The 25,434-nt window shown below is 40.0% G+C and overlaps 1 protein-coding gene across 3 annotated transcripts in view; it reads right to left on the bottom strand.

The window, feature by feature from the left end:
* Epsti1 (epithelial stromal interaction 1) overlaps positions 1-25,434 on the bottom strand; it is a 102,740-nt gene that overhangs the window by 43,573 nt on the left and 33,733 nt on the right. For all 3 annotated transcript variants that reach the window (XM_031361368.1, XM_031361367.1, XM_031361369.1), the window contains one exon: positions 18,479-18,552. In XM_031361368.1, the coding sequence (XP_031217228.1) occupies positions 18,479-18,552 (74 nt within the window). The remainder of the gene's footprint in view (positions 1-18,478; positions 18,553-25,434) is intronic.

Below are 25,434 nucleotides of genomic sequence, written 5' to 3'. Positions count from 1 at the left end.
AAAAAAAAAAAAAATAGAAACAGCACCGTTCACTGTGTCTTTGGATACCAGCCTGAACTTCCATGGGGTGATGACTAAAAATATCTTAGGGAGAACGAAAGGTTAAAGGTCGAGGTGTAGTAGAAAATCAAAACTAAGTGGTCTTGCAGGACTGCATCTTGAAGAGCATGCGTTTTAAAAATATAAAATTGGCTTTGTGAAACATGAGCCTGTTAGTTGATATTTTGCACTTTGTCTTATCGACAAAGATAAGTCCTCCCTGTGACTCCACGGGATGCTGCTTAATTTCCTCTGTGCATATCTCGAGTTTGACATCAGACTTCCGTGGAGACCTGAGAACACTAATCCTGACAACATCTCACTTCGTTTCAGATTTACATTAAGCCTCAAGCACTCCACAAGTCTCTCTTTAGTCATCTCATCTTCCACATGCCCATCGGCCAGCAGCTCTCGCCCAGTTATGGACTGAGAGCCCTTCATGATTCGGAAATAGAAATAGACCCTTTATCCAGACACAGAAATACAGCCCACAACACACACACACACACATATACACACACACAGATACACACATACATACACACACATACACACAAACACACACACATATATAGACATACACACATGCATACACACAAACACAAACACACACATACATACATACATATATATATATACATACATATACATACACACATATACATACACACATACACACATACACACATATACATACACATACACACATATACACACATACACACACACACATACACACACATGCATACACATACACATACCTACACATACATATACACACACACACATACACACACATGCATACACATACACATACCTACACATACATATACACACACACATACACACACACATGCATACACATACACACACATACATACACATACATATACACACACATATATACACATGCACACACATGCATATACACACAAACACACACACACACATTTGAGTGGAGGAAAGAGAAGTTTCTCAGAGGTTAAAAGTGCTGCTTGGCCTGAGGAAATGGCTCAGTTAACAAAGTATCTGCTATACAAGCATGATACGACTTGAGGACCCAACACCACGACCCACATAAAAAGTTGGGCATGGCAACACACACCAGTAGTCCCAGGGTTGGCAATATAGAAACAAGAAACTCCCTGGGGCTTGTTGACCAGCCAGTCTGGAAGATCGGGGAGTTCCAGATCCATTAAGACATTCTAGCTCAAAACATATGACACTAGCTGGGCTCGATGGCCCACACCTCTAATCCCAGGACCCTGGAGGCAAAGATAGGAAGATCTCTGTGAGTTGGAGGTCAGCCTGCTCTACACAGCAAGTTCCAGGCTACTTAGTGCTGCACAGTGAGACCCTGCATTACTAAATTAGGGAAACAAAAGAATAAAATCCCCAAAAGTGACCTCTGACCTTCACATGCATGTATACAGGCCTATACACACGTTAACATACAAGTATGTATAGCACATACCTAAATATGCATAGTCTTACTGACTCAGGCACACATTTCTGTAATTTCCCTTTAGCTTTTAGCCTTGACATGTGCTAGACAGGTAATAGGGCCTCTGGTTTTTCCTTAATCCAAATAACCACTCAGTTTTTCCTCTCAGCCACGTGAGGCACGGAGCACCGGAGTTACTTCCTACTCCTTACTTCAAGTTCTGCTTCACCCCGCCAACCTTTTCTCCTTTCCCTTTGTAACATCTGGAATTTTTACTTCTCAGTCCACATTGATAGGAGCCTGCCTCATTGCTCCAGTCTCCTGTGGTCTGCTCCCATCTTCCTTCTACTCTCCCATCTACTATACCTAGGTCTAATGCTAAGATTAGATCATCCAGAACCTAGGCCATGGGCATCCAAGGAAACACAAGGGTCTAGAAAGAGCCAGCGGCATCCAGTTGTGTGTGCCGGGGGAAGACAATTCAAGGGATTTGAAACAGAACAAAGCTGCCAACACAACATCGTGGTGAAGTTTCCTGGGTAGAACACAGCATTCAAGCAAATTTGGATGCTTGAGCTAAGAAAGGAATGTGCTAAAAGCGAAGCAAAGTTCACCACCCCGGGAAGCACGGGACCTCAGCGATCACACAGCACACAACCTGTCCACTCGTCTACTAGGATTACGCACCTTGCCCCGGAATAGACAGAGACTAATGACGTCACACAATCTGATGCTTTTGAAATCAGTGACGTAAAGTAGGAGGCAGTCCTATCACATAGGTATACGGCACTTAACATTCTTCCTGGTGGATATTTATGTTACTCTAGCGAGCATCGGAGTATGACATACAAATGTTAAACTACAGTTTTAGGTAGTCAGAAGTATGACGCTACCCTCATCATAAACCTTCCCAGTGACGTTTGTGCTCTTGGAAGAGGGTAGTCTTACCTTATCTTACTTTCCTCTAGCTAATACACAGATTCAGTTAACCACAGGGTCTAGACAGAATATGTATTTGAGTAAAAAAAAAATAGATTAGGCTTAGCAATAAATGACATCTTCCAATCAGATCAAAGACTAGGAGAACATCCACCATGGTGGGGCTTTTGACAAACCTGAAAGTTATTTCCCATGCAAATGGGGTAGCAGCTACTTAGCTTCAGACCAGCGTTGTCAATGGGTAACAAGCTAACAAGGCCAGATGGCCCAGGTTTTACTATTAAAACCAAAGTGCTGAAATTTTTAATGTGAAATAATTTGGCAATTAATTTTAAAGTTTTAAAAACTTTGCAGGCTTACACTGCTGGCCCCAAGCAAATTATGAAATAAACAAAGTGAAGTCCTCTGTAAGCCAGATGTGGTCCCAAGGGCTCTTTGCCGTGATTAAATCATTGTTTCTGCCTGACCATGGCTGTATGACTGAAAAAACATTTATTTCAGAACTATAGGTTCTTTTTCTTTAGGTTAAAAATAGGAGCAAGAATAGCCAAGAAATGGTTTCTATACTGCTTCATATCTGCCAGCTAAAAGACATTACACCATATTTCATTTTTATGCCAAATACTGAGACATATCATTTTTATTTACACTTACAGCTCCGTGTATGTGTTAATACATGAAAAGCAAATACTACATATAAAATGAAAAGGAGAATCACAGAAAATATTTATAACCAAAGAAACATAATAAAAGGGCTATGGTGCAAAATTCATGAAGAACACTGAGAAATCAAATTTCAAAAAGACAAAGAACCCAACCTACAAGTTGAGCAAGAGGTAGATATATACACTTCACTGAAGAAGAAATACAATTAATAATACAAATGTAACAATGGCTTGAGTTTATGTAACATTACAGTGTCAAGGCCTGCAGGGAGATCCTTAAATTTATGAACTTCATGACAACCTTGCAAACAAGAGCCAAAAAATACTTTTAAGTATAGAAAATTGCCCCATGCTAAGGAGAATATTTGGCAGAATTTCTCTTATGAATTACTTATGGGAGAGAGCAAATTAGTGACAGGGAGAAAGAAATTTGAGAGCTCCTGGTGGAGCTGAATGCATGTGCATTGTCGAGATGTTTGTAATAACGGGGCTCTTGACACCTAAGGAGAACCGGAAAAGGACACAGAATCCCAGACACAGTGTCCCAGACAAGGAAGGAAGAGACAAGAAAGGAGGCTAACAGGAGGGAGGGAGAACAGGAGGGGAAAGGAAATGAATTAATTGAGGTCATGAATCCCACATCTGAGAGTAATCTGATGTTCTCACCCAGACCTGAGTGTTATGGTGGAGTGATCCAGTCCTACGAAGACTTGTTCTGCTGTCAAACAACTGCATCGGATTCTTGCAAAGTAGCCTACAAATTACCCACGCTGCCCCCTAACTTGATGAATGACTCCTATTCCTTTAGCAGTCACAGCTTCTTCCTCAGGTTGGGATGTCACTCCTACCCTGACGGTTTACCAAGACATCCAATCGCAAAATGCCCCTGTCGCCTTATGCCAGCTTCTGTCTATTTAGGCTCTTGCCCAAATTACCTAACGAGAGTTCAAATCCTATACTAGGCTCTGCTGAATGGCACCCCTGTGCTCCCCCAGATACTCCACTGCTCTCTATAGTGTTTGATCTGCTTCGACAATAAGCATAGTGTGTCCACCTATAGGTGAGCCTCCAATGGTCAGAAGGAAAGAATACTGAAATCAGGACAGTGTTGGTACAGGGAAGAACTAGAGAATGATAACCATGGAGCAGTCTCTGGAGTACTTCATTTCCTTTTAAAATTAACACCGCATACGCAGTGTATCAAATAGAGAACAGGCCCATGCACCTTGGTTACAGGGAGCTGGAAAAGTCCAAGCAAGCTCTGTTGTAGCTTCCTCAGGATAAAAGCTTTCCAAATTCCTGTAGTCAAGTCTACATGTGAGGAACTGTAAGACTGAGACGCACTAACGGAGTGTCTTAGAAATCACTGAGCCCAGGCCTTCAGCTTTCCAGCATGTCTGGAATGGAATTCGGAAATCTGTTTCTTAAAAGCACCCACGGTGATCTTAAGAGCTACCACATTACTACGGATGGGTATTTAATACACATAATTATCTTAGATCCATATGATTCTGTCTTATGAATAATTCATATTATACAACACAGTTGGAAATAAAACTTGTGTATCTCAGAAACTGTCTATGTACGTGCTAACAGGACATGCAGCCTCTTCCTTCCAAACACTTCGCAAACCTAACTTTGGTTCTGAGAAGTTGTGGTGAATGAGTAATCACTTTTTCATTCACATGAACATATACATCCTGAGTCTCTGCTATGGACGTTGGAGGCATTATTTTTGCACGGTCCAATTTCCTTATAACTGGTGTAAACAAAAGACAGTCACATGTCTGTTGGCACTAACAGAGCCTATGTAATAAGAATCCAGGAGAAACTGGCCTATGATTGACATAAGTAGCATTTACAAGATCAGAAGAAAATGATCTAGTAATGTCAGGAGAGATAAATTTTCCTAAATTAATCATGTATTCAAAATAATGATTTCAACTTATTTAACAGTTTTTAATGCTTTAATTTTTCATCACAAAAGTAATACATGAATATAATGTGAGTTATTAAAAAGAACAGAAAACAGAAAAGTTTACATAATAAAATAATGATGTCTTAGGTAATACTCCTCGCAATATGAATTGTTTTGTCTGTATCTTCCTGGAAAATTTCCGATTATTGGTAAACATTTGTTTAGGAGGATACAGGAGTGAGGCATGATTTACTTCAGGGAATGGTAATTAGCAGGGAGCAGAAAGGCCAGATCTTCTTAAGTGAATTTCTCTGGGCCTTGGCACAGAGAAGATAACATGTCCTTGGTCCCCTGCAGCTGCATCTGAGCTCTGGGCTGAAAAAAAAAAAAACAAAACAAAACAAAAACAAAAACAAAAACAAACAAGACCAGATGGCTCAGGCCTGAAGTGGCTTGTTTATGGTTACCCACATGGTCCCTAGTACTCTTTCCTATTGTTTGGCACTGGCACTCAAAGTAGGCTTGGATGATGCTTGCCAAGCAGGGTAGAGGCACCATTTGCCTGAGTTTCCCACTGCCAGAGGACAAAAGTTAATCTTCGGAGTCACATACCTTACTACTTTACATGGAAGACAGATTCAAGATTATTTATTTGGGTTTCTTTTTCACCATAGATTTTTTTTTTCTCTCTAAAGAGAGAATTTTTCCCCTGAGTGGAATACCATGTGATCTTTTGTTTTACTCTGCCTTTTCTGAATTAAGCTCATCCTTCAAATTCCACCCATATTACTTCTTATATATCTAACTTAATCCTTTATCAGCTAAGTACAGTTTTACCACATTCTTACTGATGAATACTTAGGTTATTCTAGTGAGCATCAGACTATATACATCTATGTATATATAATACTATACTAAGATATGTAACTGGAAATTATTATTCAGTATACATTCATGCTTAATGGTGACAAATATACAAATAGTTATCACTCCTAAAACTGTGTGTATTGAAATTAGTGGTTTGCAACCACAACCTCCTTCAATTAAGTATCAGTCCTACTATCTAGTATATTCTATTGATCTCAGGCAACCTCAAATAACCTAGACTTACCCAATGATAAAATTGAGACCGTAAACCTTCCCCCAAAGCCCATGTATTAGAATTTGGTCCCTGGGTGATATTAGTGACATTAGAGGAGGTAACTAAAGGGGGGTCTTTAGGTCTTTGTTGTGCCTTGAAGGGGGTCATGAGACCATAATCTTTTCTTCTCCCTTCTCTGGGTTGACCAGAGGGTTAATAGTTTTGCTCCACCATGTACTTCTATCAGGATTTAGTACATTGGCATGGGCCCAAAGCATCAGAACCGATTATAGATTACCCTCCAAAACTTTGAGGCAAAAGAATATATATATGTATGTACATATATATATTTATATATATAATATATATAATTAATTTTAGTATCTCAATTATTTTATTATGATAATGGAAAACTAATAGACCCATCACCCATTACCACTCCATCTTCCAATCCTATACTGCTCTGTGTATCTGCTTCTTCTCTGTGCAGCCTTCTAGAACTTTCTGCCATGAAAACTAAGAGCTTTGTCAACTAAAACCCAACAACTTTATAGCTGTGACATTGTATCAGAAGTTCTCCCTCAAGAGTAACAGCACCTTCCTTAGGCCTCCACACATACACATGGACACCACACACATACCATATAGAAACATTTTTTAAGTTTTCCTCAAATGTAAAACCATTACTAGGTAAATACTAAAGTAAAAAAATAAAGTTTTCCTAACATGCCACACATGTGGATGTTAATAAACTGAATTAGCAAAAGTTGAGGATTAACAGTATATTCATATAATATTACAATATCACAATGAAGACATGTATTAGTTACAAACGATGACTACACCTTCACAGAGTAGACTACTTTATTTAACTAAACAGCCAAAGTAACATCACAAGTGGAAGGGACATAAGTGACATGTACCTTCTGATAGGATGCAGTGAGAGTGTGTGCTAACATTCTATACACTACTGCTTATTAAAATGTATATCTTTAGTCTAATAGAAGTGTCAGACAGATCCAACTGGAAGTCTGTTCAAATAATAGAACATCATGGATAGGAGAAAACTAAGGGGTCATGGTGAATAGATGTTTTTATGCTCTTAAATCAGTCCCTGAAATAGAAAAGAGACTTGGAAGAAAAATTGCAAATTTCTAACAATGTGTTTTACATATATAGTACTATACCAGTGCTAATTGCCTGATGTTGATAATTATACTACAGTTACATAGGCTATTAAATTCTCTTAGATGAAGGTGTCAATGGCAATTATACTATTTTTATATCTTGTCTTTAAGGGGAAGATGATCTCAAAATAAAAAGGGAGGAAGGCCTTCTTAGAAATTTAACTGTATTTGAAACAGTGCTTCCCCTGTGCTTCTGAATTAGCTACTGTTTGTCACTGTTCCATTGCTGGCAAGAGATATCATGACAAAGATAGCTCTGTAAAAAAGGGCATTTAATTGTGTGTGTGGGGGGGTGCGTATAGTTTCATAAATTTGGCCCATTATTATAAACCAGGGAGCATAATGGCACACATGCTGGAACAGTAGCTCAGAGCTATATCTTTATCCATTAGAAAGCACAGAGAGAGACAGAGACAGACAGACAGAGACAGAAAGAGAGAGGGGGAGACAGGCAGATAGGCAAACAGACAGACAGACAGACAGACAGACAGGCCCTGGAATGAGCTTTGGAAGCCTCAAAGCCCACCCCCCAGAGAAACACTTCCTCCAACAAGGCAACAACTCCTCCTCCTTGCTCCACAACCTGGTATCTAAGGAGTCAAATCTATGGGGGCCATTCTTATTCAAACCACCACATTCCAGTCCTGGCTGCCATAGACCTGTAACCATATATTCATGCAAAAATACATTCAATCCAACTTCAAAAGTCCCCCATAATATACAGTATCAACATTGTCTAAGTGTCCAAAGTTCAAAAAGTCTCTTCTGAGACCGAAGGCAATCTCTGTAAACCCTATAAAATTAAAACAACAACAACAACAAAACAGATTGTACACTTCCAACATACAAAAAGCACAAAATGTACATTACCATGCCAAAAGGGAGGAAGGGGGCAGAATGAGGAAATACTGGACAAAACAAAAGCCAGTAGGGCAAACTGGATTCCGCATCTCCATGTCTGATATCAAAGTGTTGTTCAGATCTCACTTCCTTTCAGCTCTGCTAACTACAGTATACTGCACCTCTTCTTGGGAAGTATCCTATGACTCTGGCATCTCCACCATTTTGGGATCTTTAGACCTCACCTTCTTAGCTTCACGAAACGGCCTCTCTAGACCTCCATGCAGAGGCACCTCTGGCCTGCACCTGGCCTCAGAGGCTTGCCTTAGCCACAGAGGAAGATTCCACAACTGCTTTCTTGTATCTTTGACTCTAAAGCCAGGACCACGTGGCCAAAGCTGCCAAGTTCTGCTGCTTGACGGTGCTGGTACTTGGCCCAAGTTTCAATTACATTTGCATCCACCTTGCAGAGGATGGTTTCCTTCAATATTTAAGATTTTAAAATTCCTTTCCGGAAGTTAGAAGCTGAGCGGGGTGAGGTCTTGCTCTAAGGTCATCACTTCCTTTCTTCCATTTAACATCAGAATTTTCTTCAAAAGTTTTATCTCCTTGAGAGACTGGACTTAGCTCCACTACACTTTCTGGTCCTTCTTTTCTCCTCTAGCTGTACATTTGGTATTTCTCCTTGTCCAGCTTGGTCCTTTTTGTTATAGATCTGCGTAAGTATTCACTAATAATCATGGGACACAGTTCATCATAGGCTGTCTTGAAACCTCTGGAACACCACTAATCCAAAACGCTTCAATTTAGCCTAAGACAACTTTTTAGAATAACAGCCAAGCGCAGCCAACTTCTTTGCCAAAATATCACAGGACTGGTTTTAAACACCCAACCATGTTCCTAATCTAAAGTACCAAGTACACATTCTGCCAGCAAGCAGCACAGTCAGCCCTGACAGTACACTGTTCCCTAGTACCGGCTTCTGCATTAATCACTCGTGTATTGCTATGAAGACATACCATGAGCAAGGCAACTCTTATAAAAGAATGCGTGTAACTGGGGCTGGTTTACAGTTTAGTCCATTGTCACTGTTGTGACAAAATAAAGAACAAAGGCAACTGAAACAAGGAAGGTTCTATTTTGGCTCACAGTTTAAAGGTATCATCCATCATGACTAGAGAAAGTCATGGTGGCAGAACCTTGACACAGCTGGTGGCTAACATTGCATCCATGTTCAGTAGGCAGAGAAGAGATGATGCTTTTCCCCTCTTTATGAAGCAGTCGGGACTCCCAGCCTATGCAATGGTGCTGCCCATATCAAGTAACCTATTCTAGATGATCCCTTACCCATATGCCTAGAGCCTTCTCCTTGTTAAGTCTAGACTTATAGCTCCCTTGTACCCCTTAAATGGAGCTATTTCATTTCTCATGTGCATATCTCCCAGCACCTGAAAGTGGACCGGCATCCTCTTTGCCCCTTGTCCTATTGGTATACCACTGCTTCTGACTATTTAGAAAAACATTCACTTCTGTAATACTTGTAGTAATTAGAATAGAGCATCCTCTTTGCCAGTCAGCTTTCCTGTCAATCATTTCTCATTTGCAGAAGACTTCATCCTTCCTCCTTGCAGTGGCTAATCTCAGTAGTCAACTTAATGAGATCTAGAATCACCTAGGAGACAAGCCACTGGGCATGCCTGTGAGACATTATCTTGATTGGGTTAGCCAAGGTGAAAGACCTACCCACTGTATTGGTACCATTCCCTAGGCTGAGGTACTAGACTGTGGGTCTCCCTGTAGATTTTCTATAGCATTTAATGTATCTATCTATTGATTACAATACTACTAACATTTGGATATACTTATCAGCATTTCAAAATTCCTATTTTTTATTACAAACTAATTTCAGATTTGACTTCTAGTTTTCCACATTAGCCATTTAAAAGGATATTTGAGCTCTTCATAGTGACTGATACCCATAATCCCAACACTCAAGAAACTAAAGCAGAAGGATTGTGAGTTCTAGGCCAACCTAGGCTACATAGTAAGACTTTGTCTCAAAACTAGGATAAATGGGGTATTTAAATTTTTATAACTTTTTATAAGCATTTTACTGCACAATTTCTAGTTTTACTATGTTTTCAAGAGTTGAGGATCTCCAGGATTTGGAGAGACATTCGGAATATACTGACAGCGTCTGAGGTTTCTGCCAGGGTTGGTGCTATAGAAGTTAACACAGTGTTCACAGGAACTTTATTGTCATGTGACATAATTGTTATTCCATTCCTTAACTCCTGTGTCAGTCTTTTGATTGACTCATTTCCATGGAGAATTAGCTAAATAAATGAAGAATTCAGCAAATCCATACTCGATATTAGAGATCATAATAGTATTTTGTCTACTTTTTGTGTCCTACATACATCTCAAATCATTGTTACTAGAGATTTATGTTTCATTTTCTTTGAGATTATATATTTTATCTTCATAAAATATTGAACACTTTTCACCTAGAACTCAATTTGTCTCAGATTAATATTGCTACATCTGTTCCCTTTGATTGGCATTTATGGATATATTTTCCATGCTTTTGATTTTTAACTCTTTTATTGATGTCCTTCATAATAGCATAGTTAGATATTTATTTTTATGCTGCCCAAGAGGACTTTCAGAAATATATAAAAATGATTTACATACCTTTTCTAAGCTTTCTAAGCTTGTTAGATTTAATCTTTTCCTTTCTTGTGTCTTACTATAGAAATTCAACATTTTCTGCATTTTGTTGTGATCACATTGTCCCTTGCCCCACTTCCTCATGGTTTTCTAACCCAGTTTGTACAAAGGGTAACGTGCACAACTAAACACACGCAGAGCAAGTTTTCTGTCAGCATCTGGAGCCCACAGGCATTCTGAGCATACGCCAAAGGGAACTGTGCTTAGCACAGCCTAACCCCTTCTTTCCCATTTGTGTCTCTTCTAGGGTAAGAATCCTATATTACTCTGAATTTTATCCTGTTCTTGCCTTGGGAAGGGCGTGAGGGAGGGAAAAGAAGTGGAGAAAGAAACTGGATACATGTTTGAATCATTAATCTCATTTTCTTTGACATTTTCCTGCCATGTCAAGTCTTCCTCCTTTGTTTGGCTATTTATTTGTCTAGAGTTCCTTTTCTGGTGTGGTTTTGTTATTCTTTTGCTTTGTTTTTTGTTTTTTTTTTGTTTTGTTTTGTTTTACTTCAGAAAGACTTCTAGAACCCGCAAGTATATGATAAAGTCAACTGTGCAGGTGAACTTGTCTCCAGGGTGGACAATCTTTCTCCCAAGTGTGGTATGTTCACCAGGGACACTTTTTGGCCCTAGGGCTGCCTTTGTGCCATTCCATTCAGGAAGTGGTTCCCAGGTGAAGGTGGCTAAGCCTCTGCTGGGAAAGGTGCATGTGTGTAATGCAGACTGCTCTCCTTAGGGCGCGGCCTGAGCAGTTGGATCCCCACACAGCAAGGACCTCTGCAGGTATTCACGCAGACTCTCCTGGCCTTTCCTGAGACAGTGTTTGGTTCATTTTTGCCTCGCCTTTTCATTCTTGGTTTTGCTAGTGGAAGTCTTTCCTTTCACGTTATCTGTGACACACATTTCCCCAGAACCAGAGAAGGGAAGATCAGACTATGATTCGTTATTGTTTGTCTCTGAGGATCATGGGAGTTTGTTAAGAACAGCAATGTGGTCAAGTCAACACAAAGCCCTAGTCTGGGTACAACAGCTAACATCTGGATGTTCTCTTTTGACGGGAACTTAGTTCGAACAACAATTTGCCCACCAACCTCTTCCAAACAAGAATCAGTTGATTATCAAAATGTTAGAAAGGTCTTGCTGAATCATTGGGAATGTTCACAGATGAGCCAAGCAGGGAACAGGAACTGACTCAGGTTACTAAGTTGCTGAGAGCCCTAGGCATTAGAAGAATTAGATCTCCTGGACAGGATATAGGAGGTGCTAGGTACCAATAGTTAAGTCAGAATTCCCTGGGTATGTAGTCTACCACCTCTCTGTACTGTAACTGCAATTGCTACCAACCACGGTCATTTAGTTATGTACCAATGTGCTGGGTTGGATATTAACTGCTTGCTGAAGTTATTTCCCCTCTGAAACATGTTCATGGGTTAGCCGGAAAACACAGAGATTGAGGAGAAGGGAGAAAGTATAGTGTGCACATTATTGTTAAATGTAGGAAGTTCTTTAAAGAGGTTGGACATGAGAAAATGAGAAAATGAATGTAAAACCTCTTCAGCTATGAAAAACTAGCTGTCGAAATAAAGGCGGCCTGGGCTGTCTCGGTGCCAGAGTGCATGAGCTTCACTTTTTGGTCCACATCTTCTTTCTCCTATTCCACACATCCTCCTTCAGGTTCTGAACCCCAGTGAGGCTGGACGTCAGCACCCAGGGTTCCTCCGTGCTAGGCTTGTTTGGGGCTTACTCAGCACATCACCCTGAGCACTATGGTGATTCTTCAGTGGACCATATCCATCAATCTCCCTGTGAGTGGCGGCTATCAGTTCTTATCAGTTCTCACTCTATTGTAACTTGAGGAAGTGGAGATCCAAAGGTTCGAAAACATTCTCCAGCCAGAGGAAAGAAGTTAAGAGTTTGAACTAAGGAAGTCAAGGCCCAAATACTCTTCCCTCCCAGGAGGGAAACACTCATGTTGGGTTCCAGCAATAAGATTAAGTTAGACTCTTTTACAATAAAACACTGGCTAATGTTTATCTTCCATCAGTTACAGAGGAAAGTAACAATGAAGCTAGCATTCATGTCTAGGCTTTGGTGCTCTCCTATAGAAAGTAAGTGGGTCTGTGCAATAGTAATACCAGAGAGGCTGCTAGGTGAGTGGGGTGTTTTACAACAAGTGTAAAGCCACTCTGTAACATGTCCGAACATAGAAAAGCACATAACCTCCCCCTACTCCTTCTGAGTTACCTCAGTAGGCAGGGCTTTCATTGGAGCATGGTGACGGTGTGGAAAGATGAGATTGGCCAATGATTTGGGGGCTTGGGATTGGCTCAAACACTGTATATACAGTTATGCACTCACTGAGCAATAAGCTCAGACCTATGCCCTGATGCTGATCGGATTTCCTGGGCTTCATCAAATGACTCCATCATCTCTCACCCCCACCCCCATCCTTGGTCCTGGTCTCACAATAAGTACCAATAAGAGAGCAGTGGTCATAGGAACCAAAGGAGGTGATGTACGCTAGGCTCACTACAGGGTAAAAGCTGACACGCTCCACTAACAGCACGATGTAATGCTCACCAGCAAGGAATTCCCTCAGATGGAATCTGTCATAAGCTGTTCACTTTCATTCTGAACAAAAGAGACACAGGGATTTTATATCTTTAAGTTCGCTTCATTAGCATAAGCTTGGAAGTTATGAATAGGATGACTTTCCAGTCACCTTCCTTAAATTATAAAACTCAAGGTTGGATTAGAGCCTACCACATGGATAAGGGAGCGCAGAAGCCCTTAAGTGTCTTTCAGAAGTTCCCAGGAAGGGCATCACAAATTTTGCGAGCAGATTAGAGGGCAAACTTGGGGCTGAAGTGTGCATATTCAGCAGAGCTGTCGGGATCCTCAGCTCCAGGAAAACTAAAACAGATGCAGATGTGCCTCGGAGGAACTTAGCACACATAACTATTCAGGAGCAAGGAAAAGAGGCACGGCACGTGGCTCCGATGGTGGAAATGGGGAAATTTTCCTAATATTACAGTCATGGGGCAGGCTGCAGGAGACAGGGTAGTTCTTCTTGGGAATTGGTTTCAAAAGGTTTTCCAACCAAAGGGATTATTACTATTATTATTATTATTATTATTATTATTACTACTACTATTATTATTAATTAATTGATTACTCCCCTTTACAACCTGATCAGTCTCTCCCCTCCTGCTCCCCTGCCCCAACCAAAGTTTTAAGAATTGAAGATACCTCAGTGGCTAGACTAACCTGAGCTGGATTTCAGCATCCCAGAGTAAAAGAAAGCTGATGTGGAAAGTTGTTCTGTGACATCCATACTGTACATATGCATACACACACACACCGCATCACATACACTAGTAAATTAATAAATTTTAAATAATTGAACCTCTCATTCCTGTAAAAACCATTTTGGAAAGTGTTTCCTGAGAGAAGAGCTCACAAACATCTCATCTCTATCCTGAGATCACCTGTAGGCTTAATCAGGGTTGAGCCTGGAGAGTGGGGGGTTGCTCCTATTTGATGACTGGAGAAAACACTAGACTGATTTTTTTTTTTCTAGCCATTCTTTTGCCCACCCTAGATCAGATTTAAAACTTAATAGAAACAACTAGAAGGCAAATTCAGTCAAGTGTGGCAAGGGCTGCCCCACCCTCTTCAATAGTCTCATCTCAAGTCAGCATGTGGTCCCACCCACCCAGCTTCCCTCTATTCCCGACCCTGTGGCACTCTGTTTATGTTTCAAAAGTTCCCCAAATTTGGGGACCTCAATTTGGCTGAATTATGTACCGCCTCTATGACTTTGGAAAATTTAAACTACCCAAGGCTAGCTATATCTATAAAGGAGGAAAAAAAATGCACCTCTAATAAATTTAACCTGAAGATTAAACATTTTTTAAAGGTTTAGTGTTCTCTGCAGCGCCTGACGTTCCACTTCTCAACTACCTGGCAGTTTCTTATTACGTTGATTTGAAGGATCTGAGCATTGAGTACTTTTTAGATGGCATAAATACATGATCATTTACAGTAAATAATCACTAGAAAAGTATTGCAAGTTTTAAATATTTAGCTTGTTAATATGCTCCCAGGAAAATCTTCAAAGAGTGCTACTTTTTCTTAATACCAGCACACAAATTGCCTCACCCTATCCTATCCTTGTCATCCCTGTTAAATAGACTCAAAACCCAAACATAGCTGAGTACGGTTGCACACGCCTTTAATCCCAGCACTCGGAGGCAAAGCGCCAGGGCTAAACAGTGAGACCCTGTCACAAAAGACAAACACCCAAACCAAAAACCACACAACTAGAAAAATCAAAAAAGCACATAATTACAAAAATGACAACATTCCCAGAATGAATTTTAAAACTTAAAATATACTGGAATCAGTGTAATTATTAAAAAAAAAAAAATGAGGACACAAAGTTGGGAGACAAAAAGGGTAACAAGATGGAGGGAGACCTGGGAAAAATTAAGCAGAAGAGTTAGAATAAATATGACGGAAACTCATTATGTGAAATTCTCAAAAAATGAATAAAGGTGTTTTTTTAAAAAAGAAAGGAATAATTAAAATATTCAGATTTATGTTATGCAATGTTCTAAATAAGCTAAATCACAAGTATCTCTTTGCTATTAAAAATAAAGGCTCATCCACTGGTTCTTCAGAGCCAGGCATTCTTTTGTACCATCATGGAATAGGAAAGCACCCAAAATGCGCACACACCACACACACACACACACACACACACACACACAAACACATACACCAAAAAAAAAAAAAAATCACATTTGAATTTTTATAGGCAGTAAATAAAAGACTAAAAGTAATGGCGAAAAGTACTATGTCAAGGCTAAAGGCCCATTTGTACCCTCTGCTTTCAGGTTCGAGAATCCTAGAACTAATTCAGAGTTGTGAAATTGGAGTCTGTCTCCAGCCAGAGTGGCAAACTTAATGCATCATTAATCGGGTCTGCTCCCAGCCACCAATCGAAATAGTCACAGCCATTCGATTTTTAAGGGAAAGACAGTGCTGCAGAAGTGCATTGTAGAGGTCTTTTCATAAAAACCATCCTGTGTGCTCCATCTGCATGTGCAATCTGCTTGTGTATTTTCAGCCAGCTTGCATGGGCAGATTAATGCGTACAATTAGAAAGCAACCTCACAGGCATTCAATAAACTGCCTTCATTATTACACTCAGGAGAGTGCCTTTGGTTGTCAATAAAAGCCTAGTTTTCTGCCTGTTAGCTAAATAATTGACAACACTAAAAATAATCAGAGGCAAATGAACAGAGTCAGGAACAAGGTGTGGAGAAAGAACATGTTAAGATGTGCCGGGGTACCAAGGGTGGCCATCACATGCCTTTTCTCCGTTTCTCCGGCAGCTGGAGTACAGTCCACTCAAGTCTACCGCTGCCCATCTCAACAGCAAACACACTGTTCCTCGTCTGCTGTTTGCACCACAGCATCACAGCATGCTCAAACCGGCGAGGTATCAACTCCTTTGAAAATACTGCTTATTTGGTTTCCATTTCCCCGTTCCTTTGAGTGACAGCTCCAAGAGAATCTCATTCGGGTGTGGGAGGTAGATGGTGCGGTTGGTTTGGTGAAATCCAAATCGGTTTGGTTTGCACTGTTAGGATTCTAACAGCTTTGCTAGACTTTTTTTTTTTTTAAACCTACTAAAAACCCGTTCCAAGAAAATGCGATAAAGACTTTTATAAAGGATCCACCTTTTCTAAGAAATTCCTCTAATATTTTCAGCATTGTAATGGTCATTGGTTTCATCAGCTATTGGTCCCTTAATTTCAAAAGTAATTCAAAACACAATATTGTTAAAAGGAAAAGGAAAAGAACCACACACCCTTACATATCTATACTTCTTGTGTTCCTCAATAGGCTTTAAAAATCAATTTGAGCTACTTCTCATTTTTTAGCCGACGTCCTTTTTTCCCCCCCGGCTAACCGGGACTTTCATGATAAGCAGAAGGAACAGGAGCAAAATGTGCATGTAATTGAATTCAGCTCTGTTGATCGTGTGAGGTGGCTGACAGCAACGCCTTTCTTTTCTTCTCCGCAGAAAAGGGGTGATTGATCTTTAGTATTTAGTGAAACACAAACTCAAGAATCTGGGTTACTTTGAAAAGACAGGAGGCTTGCCCTGCCTCAAACCCGTCGAAGGAAGACTTTCAACTTCCAAGCCCTGGTTTGAACTTGGTGAGGAGTGATACAAAGGATCGGGAACTTCCTTTCTATTCTTGCGGCAGTGTTTCACCATGGCATGACAGAGGTGGGCTGAGCCCATGCTCTGAGAACACTAGAGGGCGCTAGACTTGGGAGGAACCACCGCCCTCTAGAGTATCAGGCCCATGACCAGCTCAGCACCTGAACTACAAGGAAGAATGAGGGACCAGAGTGGGCCGAGGGAAAAACAAGCACTCAGTGAATGCTGGGTAAGAAGGTGCAGCGAGTCTAGTTACTGGATCTTATGGGAACAGAAATCCACCTTACTGTCCCTACCAAATGAAATTGCACGATTCCATCAGACGAGGGCTCCTGTAAAAAAATTACTACCCCGCATCCCCAGAAGATCCAGGGATGTTTAAGCTTTTTTGGACTTTTCTTTAATCCTTATCCTTGCCTCTTTGGACAGATATGATCATCCTTACTTTGAAAATAATCAAACTAACAAAACACTGAAGTTCCGAAGGGTCCCAGAGCTGAGCAATGGGGCTGAGATTGGAACCCAGCAGCTTGGTTCTAACTCTACATTTAGAATTAGTACTTTGCTTTTGTCTTCTTATAATCGGGGTTCACGTAACCTACCAAAGGTTAGGTTCGGACTGGGGTTTCTCTTTGAACCAGTGGTTCTCAACCTTCCCAACACTATGATCCTTTAATAGAACTCCTCATGTTGTGGTTACCCCCAACCATTCTCATTGCTACTTCATAACTGTAATTTTGCTACTATTGTGAATTGTAATGTAAATATCTGATATGCAGACCCCCCAAGGAGTCGTGATCCACAGGTTGAGACCACTGCTTTGAAGTATGGCACAACATAATAGGTTTTTTTTGTTTTTTGTTTTTTTGGTTTTTGTTTTTGTATTAACAAAGTATATTATTAGCATGTTAAGTATTATTACTCAGGAATAATGCTTGGAAAAAAGACCTTGGTTTATAATCATTGGTTTGGAGTATCAAAAAAAAGTAAATAAATAAATGAATGTTATCTCAATTCTCAGCTAGAAAAATACAATGGTAAACAGACCTCGGTACACTAGGTAAATACTATTTAAACAAATGCTGCTTGGCTATTTCACCTCCAACACCATCCTCCTTACAGCAGCCTCTTGGAGACCAACACGATCGCAGTACGCTGGAATCGAACTTAAACTTATAGGGGCAAATTCCTCAAATTTAGTCAGATGATTGCTCAGCTGTTTTACCACTGAAAAATATGTGTGTAAGCGACCTGATCTCAGATTCCCAGAGATGGTAGAGCTCAGTTACATGATTATATAGTACCAACCATCCAACACCCAATGTTTAAAAAGCTGTCATTCCTTAAGGCCCAAACTCTTAACAATAAACATATAAAGAAACAAAGTCATGATGTTATAAACTTACGACTGGTGATGCTCTCGAAATGTGGCTCTTCTGATGTCTTCTTGACGTTGCTTTTTTTCCTCTAGTTTCTTACTCTGCAATCGAATGTACCAGAATGTGATCTGTTCTGGAAGCTTTGTAGAATCATGACATTTAAGTTGTTCCAAACCCCAAATCCTATGTTCTAGTGGCTACAGAGATCCTAAGGTAGTCTCCTCTCTCGTAACCCTTAAGCACTACACAGAGGGCCCCAAGATCCTACCTTAGCTCCCCTCTCACAACTTGACTGGCTAAATTACAGAATCAAAATTTCACATTTTTATTTCAGCTCAAATGATAGCAACATCTATTTTGAAGAAAGTGAAATGTTCCAATGGAAGTAATAGATTTCCATACCAAGAATGTTAAATTAAAAAAAATAAATAACTCATGGTTAAACAGTTCTTACAAAATGTTGTGTGATGTGTGTGTGTGTGTGTGTGTGTGTGTATGTGTCACACATTCTACCAAAATATTAAGGAAAAGGTTTTCAATAATCCAGCCCAACTCCCTGCTGACTTAGGCGCTTAAAGCTGAGTAGCGTTATGTCTGAAAAAAAAGCCATCCACTTGAGTAAAAAGAGTTCTTTTCTTAATTAGCTGTCTAGAGAGGCTTCAGAGATGTGACTTCATACTTGATATCACACGGCTTTGGCACATTTTAACCTGATTTAAACAACCAAAACAACTTGCTGTGACATTACTGTCATTTTTTTAAATGTGACTAAGAAAAAACAGATCACATTCTTAGACAAAAACAAAATTCAGTAAGGAGTAAAAACAAGTTCTGCAATACAGGAGGAAGGTGAATCTTTAAATAAATTCAAAAGGAAAGCCAGAAGGCAGCATAAACAAACAAACAAACAAACAAACAAAACAAATAATCAGATTTACTCAAGGAAGATGTGTGAAAGAGAAAAATAGGAAACATCACTTTTAAACTCTGATGAGTCTGGCTCTGTCATTCAAGAATGAGAAGCTTTCCCACTTTGATAGGCAAAATAGATGTTTTCCATGAAAAAACCAAAACCAAAACCAAAACAAAACAAAACAAAAACCCTATAGTAAGTATTGTAGAGTCCAGAAAATCAATTATGCAGCTAGCAATTCGGCTGTTAACGAAATAGGTTTCTAGCAAGGAAATGAAAGAGGAACTTAATATCAAATAACTATTATAATCTAGATAACGTCCTCAGTAGTGAGCCTAAATGTGTTGCCTTCTGAGGATCTCGCCATATCCTTGGGTAGAGGCAGCAAAATGGTGGAGGACCACAAGCAATCCCAGTGTAAACAGAACATATTGATTAAACCAATTGATAAAACAGATTTTTATATCAGCCCAAATTCTTAGGTTTCGTCAGATCACACAAATACAAATGTAGAAGGAAAGTCGGCCAGCATACGACCACTGGCTGAGGGACAATATCTCACATACATTAAATATCTATCTAATGCCCTATTATATGAATGCATTATACTACATGATATATAGTATGATTTATAATATTCATGATATGAAACAGAAGTATCTGTCCTATAAAAGATATAGATAAGAGAACAATGGAGAAATGATGCTCACAAGTGAAACAATAATTTCAGAAGGAGACTATAGACATCTAGAAAGATAAAGTTTGAAATATGGAAGTGTGGAGATTTTTGTCATTTGTTGATTTGATTTAGCTTGTCACTGCTTTGAGATTTCAACTTTTTATTTCACTCACTGTAGAATCCTGAGGCCCACAAAACACTCCACTTGCAATCCACTGTGGATATCAGCAAATGCATAAAAGCAAATAGACAGAAACTAAATTGTAATTTAAGTGAGAGTTGACTCAGGAGGGTTCATCACGGGAGCTGTGCAACAAGTATAAATGGGGAGACTTAAAAATAGCCCAGAAGTCACGTGTTCCAGCCCACCCTCATTACTCAGCATCTTTTAACTCTGCCTTTCTCTTAGCATTTCCACCTGCTGCTGGCCCCTCTGATTCCAGCTCACTTGCACTCCTAGAGTCTCTCTGCTTTGGAGAGGTTGGAGTTCAGGCTTGGTCTCTTCCTGTCTTGGCCTCCAAGAGATTCCTGGTATCACCTTTTCCGAAGGGCCTTTTCAGAAGTGTGTGAGATCTAGAGATGTGCTCCTGAGTATTTAATAGGGATGTTTCTAAATTCATAACTTAGACAAGCTGTGATCTACAGTAGCACAAAACTTTACGGTTGACAAGTAGATGCTGGCTAATTTAAAACACATGCATAGGAAAACACTGTTATTTTTCTTTTGTCCCATGTTGCCCACGTTGGCTTCAAATTCCCTGCTCTTCCTCACTTTACTTCCCAAGCACTGGGATTATAGGCACATATGACCTTCCTCTCCTTAGGAGAATGTATTAAACTGCTTAAAATTTTAAAAACATTTAAGGAACAAGGTAGACTTCGTGCTTCTCTAGTATATAATTTCTTACCACAGCCTCTAAGACACTTTGTTCACTGGTTTATAAAGACCTGCTTTATGTGTGCACACTTAATGCAATTTAAAAATACTGTATCATTTATCAGTTCTGTAATTTGAATAGTTGGCCATAATCTTTCACATTGAAAAAAAGAAACCCCTTTGATAGTCTCTTAAAGCTTGACTTTTTTTCTTTTCAAATTCAGTTACCAGGGAAACTTCAACATTCCAGGTCTCATGAAGTCATTGGCATGCATGACATTTTTAATAAGCTAGGAGTTATTGTATTACATTTTTTTCTATCGACATTGTTCATCTTGGCTACGTCTATACCAGAAAAGCATTAGAAACAGAAACCAAACCTAGTGTATAAAGAAATAAGTAAGGAAAGGGTCTAGAGCCATTCACCTTCTTGGTTTGATGGGTACAGCATCTGTGCTTTTTAAAGCAAAATCTCTGTCTTGTTCCAGTGATTATTAATCTCAGTCCATGAACTCATGTTTCAAATCAAAAACTAAGGAGAAAGACTGTGATTCTTGGGATGGAGGAGTTGGAAGTAGATGAGAGTACAACAATGTGAAGTGTTAGGGTAAAAGTCTGTGGTAAACAAAGGAGACAAAAGTGCAAAGGAAATGGCTGGGGGGGGCGATGGGGGGGGGTGCTTAACCAATGAAACAATAGGGTCCCTGAAGAAGTTAGAGAAAGCCAGAGATAGCAAATACAGATGGAGGACCCAGCATAGCAGCAAGGAGAGACACTTTCTCTTAAGACAGGCTTGGAGATAGGTGTGGCAAATAGCTAGACATGGTAATGTAGGGAGAGTTGAGCAACCAAGAGATGGGTCAGGAAAATCAACAATTCAAAGCTAGCTTGTGCTATATAGTGAGACTCTGTCCAAGAACAAAAGGAAAGAGAGAGAAGAGGGAGAAGAAAGAGGAGAGAGGAAGGGAAAGAAGATAGAAAAGTAATAGAGAGTAAGGTACCAAAGAAATAATATATTCACAGCCTAATGGGAAGTCCTATTGTGAAAGAAAAGGAAGGAAAAGAAAAGAAAAGAGAAGAAAAGAAAGTAAGCCAAGATCATGGTAATTGGGGCCTAGAATACAAAGGCAAACTCCTGGACACTTGGCCAATGTTAACAGTTCAGCTGAACTGGAAGTCTAGAAGTTTGGTGTGGCCAAGAGTGCCACGTGCGTCTAATCTCCAGCCATTTCACCAGTGAGAGTTTAACACAAGTGAAATCATCAAACCTATCGAATTAGTGATAAATAACAGTAAGCCTTGCCTCACTGCCTTGCAAGAAGCTGATAGACTAAAATCAAATGGAAGAATATTAGAGAGTCTCTTTATTCTTATAATTAGGGTAGGACACCTTTACTAAGAGCTAGGGCTGGGCATGGGGTGCATGCCTCTAATCGCAGGACTGGGAAGGCCGAGGCAGCATGGTATATATAGAGAATTCCAGGGAAGTTAGGGCAATGGAGTAAAACCTTATCTAAAGATAAATAAGCCGGGCAGTGGTGGCGCACACCTTTAATCCCAGTACTTGGGAGGCAGAGGCAGGCGGATCTCTGAGTTTGAGGCCAGCCTGGTCTACAGAGTGAGTTCCAGGACAGCCAGGGCTACACAGAGAAACCCTGTCTCCAAAAAACAAACAAACAAACAAACAAAAACAAACGAACAAAAACAAAAAACAAAATTAAAAAACAAAAAGATAAAAGGGCTAAGAGCAAGTCATTGTGCTCAGGACTATGTTAGTTCTACTGCCCTTAGTATTGTACCCATTTTATAATTAAGGCAAATGGACCCCCCAGGATAACAAGCAGTCTAGACTCCAAATGCCTGTGCCCCAGAGATACCATTCTCATTTCAGCATCATGGTATGAATTGATGAAATCCCACTGCACTTCAATATCCAAAGACTTAATGGTTGTGTCAATGCCACCCCAAAAAGTGCTGGGGAGAAGAAAGCTGGGTAGAAGAAAGCTGGGTAGAAGAGTCACATTTCTCAGAAACCGGGTGTGTCTAGGGAGTCTTCAGAATTTAAAATATCTCCCATTTCATACAATGCTTAAATAATTTCATGAATGTTGATTTTTTTTGTCCTTAAAACCATTAGTCCTTGCTTCTTACTACTTGCCTTTCAGAACTAGGAAGCAACAGGTATGATGCCCTAAATATATGTGTATGAAAACATTTACATCTCATATGCATAATTTATATTCTATCAGTTTGTTCCTACAGTAACTGAGCAGCATTCAAATGAACTATGCTTCTTGGGGTCTATAAAAAAAACACAATGGCTTCACCTGCTGCAAGCAACTTTGGTAGCCACAACTTGAACAAGAAAAGGCTGTAGATGCCACCCAAATCTTCATTTTTTAATACTTTGCAACATTATAATGATACAGGAAGCTTGGGAAAATTAAACGGAAGTATGTGGTGAGGACATTGTAATAGACATCATTGTAATAGACAGCAGAGTAAGATGAATTCAAGGGGGTGGGGAAGCTCTTGAACATGGAGGCAGAAGGTTTCCATCTTTCAGGTGTGTGAATATTGTGGCAGTGTGGAAAAATCCAGCGATTATCTCATCAATATGATTATGAGTAGAATACAACAGATATGCTCAGAACATTCAGCTTAGCTGACAAGAGTACTGTGGTGACCTATGAGAACTTACTACTGTAGTTTATACATGAAGTAGCTCCTTAGTCTCCACGGCAAGCGGCGCTCACTGTTGGGGCTTAGAGGAAGTTACTGCCCTGGTAAGACGCTGATTTAGTGCATACATCATTTCACTGATGTATCAATAGGCAATAAGAAAGACACCTTTGAAGGTATCTCGGGGATTTGCCAGGCTCCGGCGTGGCAGTAGCTGCTTGGCTCTGTCCTGGTTCAGACTTCCTGAGCAGTACCCATCTGCTGGAAGAGGAGGGCAGAGTCCTGCGGGCTGGTGTCGTGCATGCATTTGCTGTCCATTTTAAAGACTAAGTGCTCCATAAGCACAGTCATTATCACTTCTTCCAGCCATTATCATACTGGCAATGCAGAGTATGTCACTACGACATAGCTAATATCCACTTTTCTGTCTGACACCAGCTACTAAACAGGCATACATAGCCATGAACAGTCACAGATTCGCATCCAACACAAAGGGCTGGGCTTCTTCGTAAGGGTGAAAGCTAGCCAGCCAGATAAACCAAGTCCCACTTAAACGAATGCTCCGCAATTTTCCATGTACCTAGGAATCAGCTTAGAGAGCTTGGCAGGGTACAGTGTGTGGTAGGTCCAAGGTAGGCTCAGAAGAACCTGCACATCAGCAGCTCCCAGGTAATGCCAGTTCTGCTCATTGACCTTTTGGTTGGAAAGGCTAGAGAGCTGATCCTTCATCACATTCAAATTTAGATCATTATTATCAATTTAGGAAAGCTAATCCAATTAATGTTGCAGTATCTAACGATTGCTGTGGCTCTACGGCTGTGGGTGTAACCTGGAAAGAGGAATCATTGCCTTCACCTGAGTGTTAAAGAACAGAGTTTAACCCACCCATTAAAAATGGGTGTTGTCAATAATAGTGGGAGACTTCAACACCTCACTCTCAGCAATGGACAGATCATGGAAACATAAACTAAACAGAGACACAGAGAAACTAACACAAGTACTGAACCAAATGGATTTAACAGATATCTATAGAACATTTCATCCTAAAACAAAAGAATATACTTTCTGAGGCAGGCGGATTTCTGAGTTCGAGGCCAGCCTAGTCTACAAAGTAAATTCCAGGACAGCCAGGGTTACACAGAGAAACCCTGTCTTGAAAAAAAACAAAAAACAAAAACAAACAAACAAACAAACAAAAAATACTTTCTTCTCATCACCTCATGGTACCTTCTCCAAAATTGACCATATAATTGGTCACAAAACAAGCCTCAAGAGATAAAGAAGACTGAAATAAACCCATGCAACCTATCCGATCACCGTGGACTAAGGCTGGTCTTAAATACCAACAAAAACAACAGAAAATACACATACCCTTGGAAACTGAACAACACTCTACTCAATGATAACTTGGTCAAAGAAAGAAAGTAAAGGCCAGGCAGTAGTGGCACACACCTTTAATCCCAGCACTTTTAGGAGGCAGAGGCAGGCAGATTTCTAAGTTCAAGGCCAGCCTGCTCTACAGAGTGAGTTCCAGGACAGCCACAACTACAGAGAGAAACCTTGTCTCGAAAAACCAAAAAGAAAAGAAAGAAAGAAATTAAAGGCTTTGTAGAATTTAATGAAGACACATCATACCAAAACTTACAAGACACAATGAAAGCAGTGGTAAGAGGAAAACTCACAGCTCTAAGTGCCTCCAAAAAGAAACTGGAGAAACTTCTACTTACACTAGAAGCTTGACAGTACACCTGAAAGCTCTAGAAGAAAAAGAAGCAAATACATCCAAGAGGAGTAGACAGCAGGAAATAATCAAACTCAGGGCTGAAATCAAC

This window comes from Mastomys coucha, unplaced genomic scaffold, assembly GCF_008632895.1.
Source record: "Mastomys coucha isolate ucsf_1 unplaced genomic scaffold, UCSF_Mcou_1 pScaffold9, whole genome shotgun sequence".
Classification (NCBI taxonomy): domain Eukaryota; kingdom Metazoa; phylum Chordata; class Mammalia; order Rodentia; family Muridae; genus Mastomys; species Mastomys coucha.
Note: the sequence above shows the minus strand (reverse complement) of the source record. Positions and strands in the feature narration are given on the sequence as shown.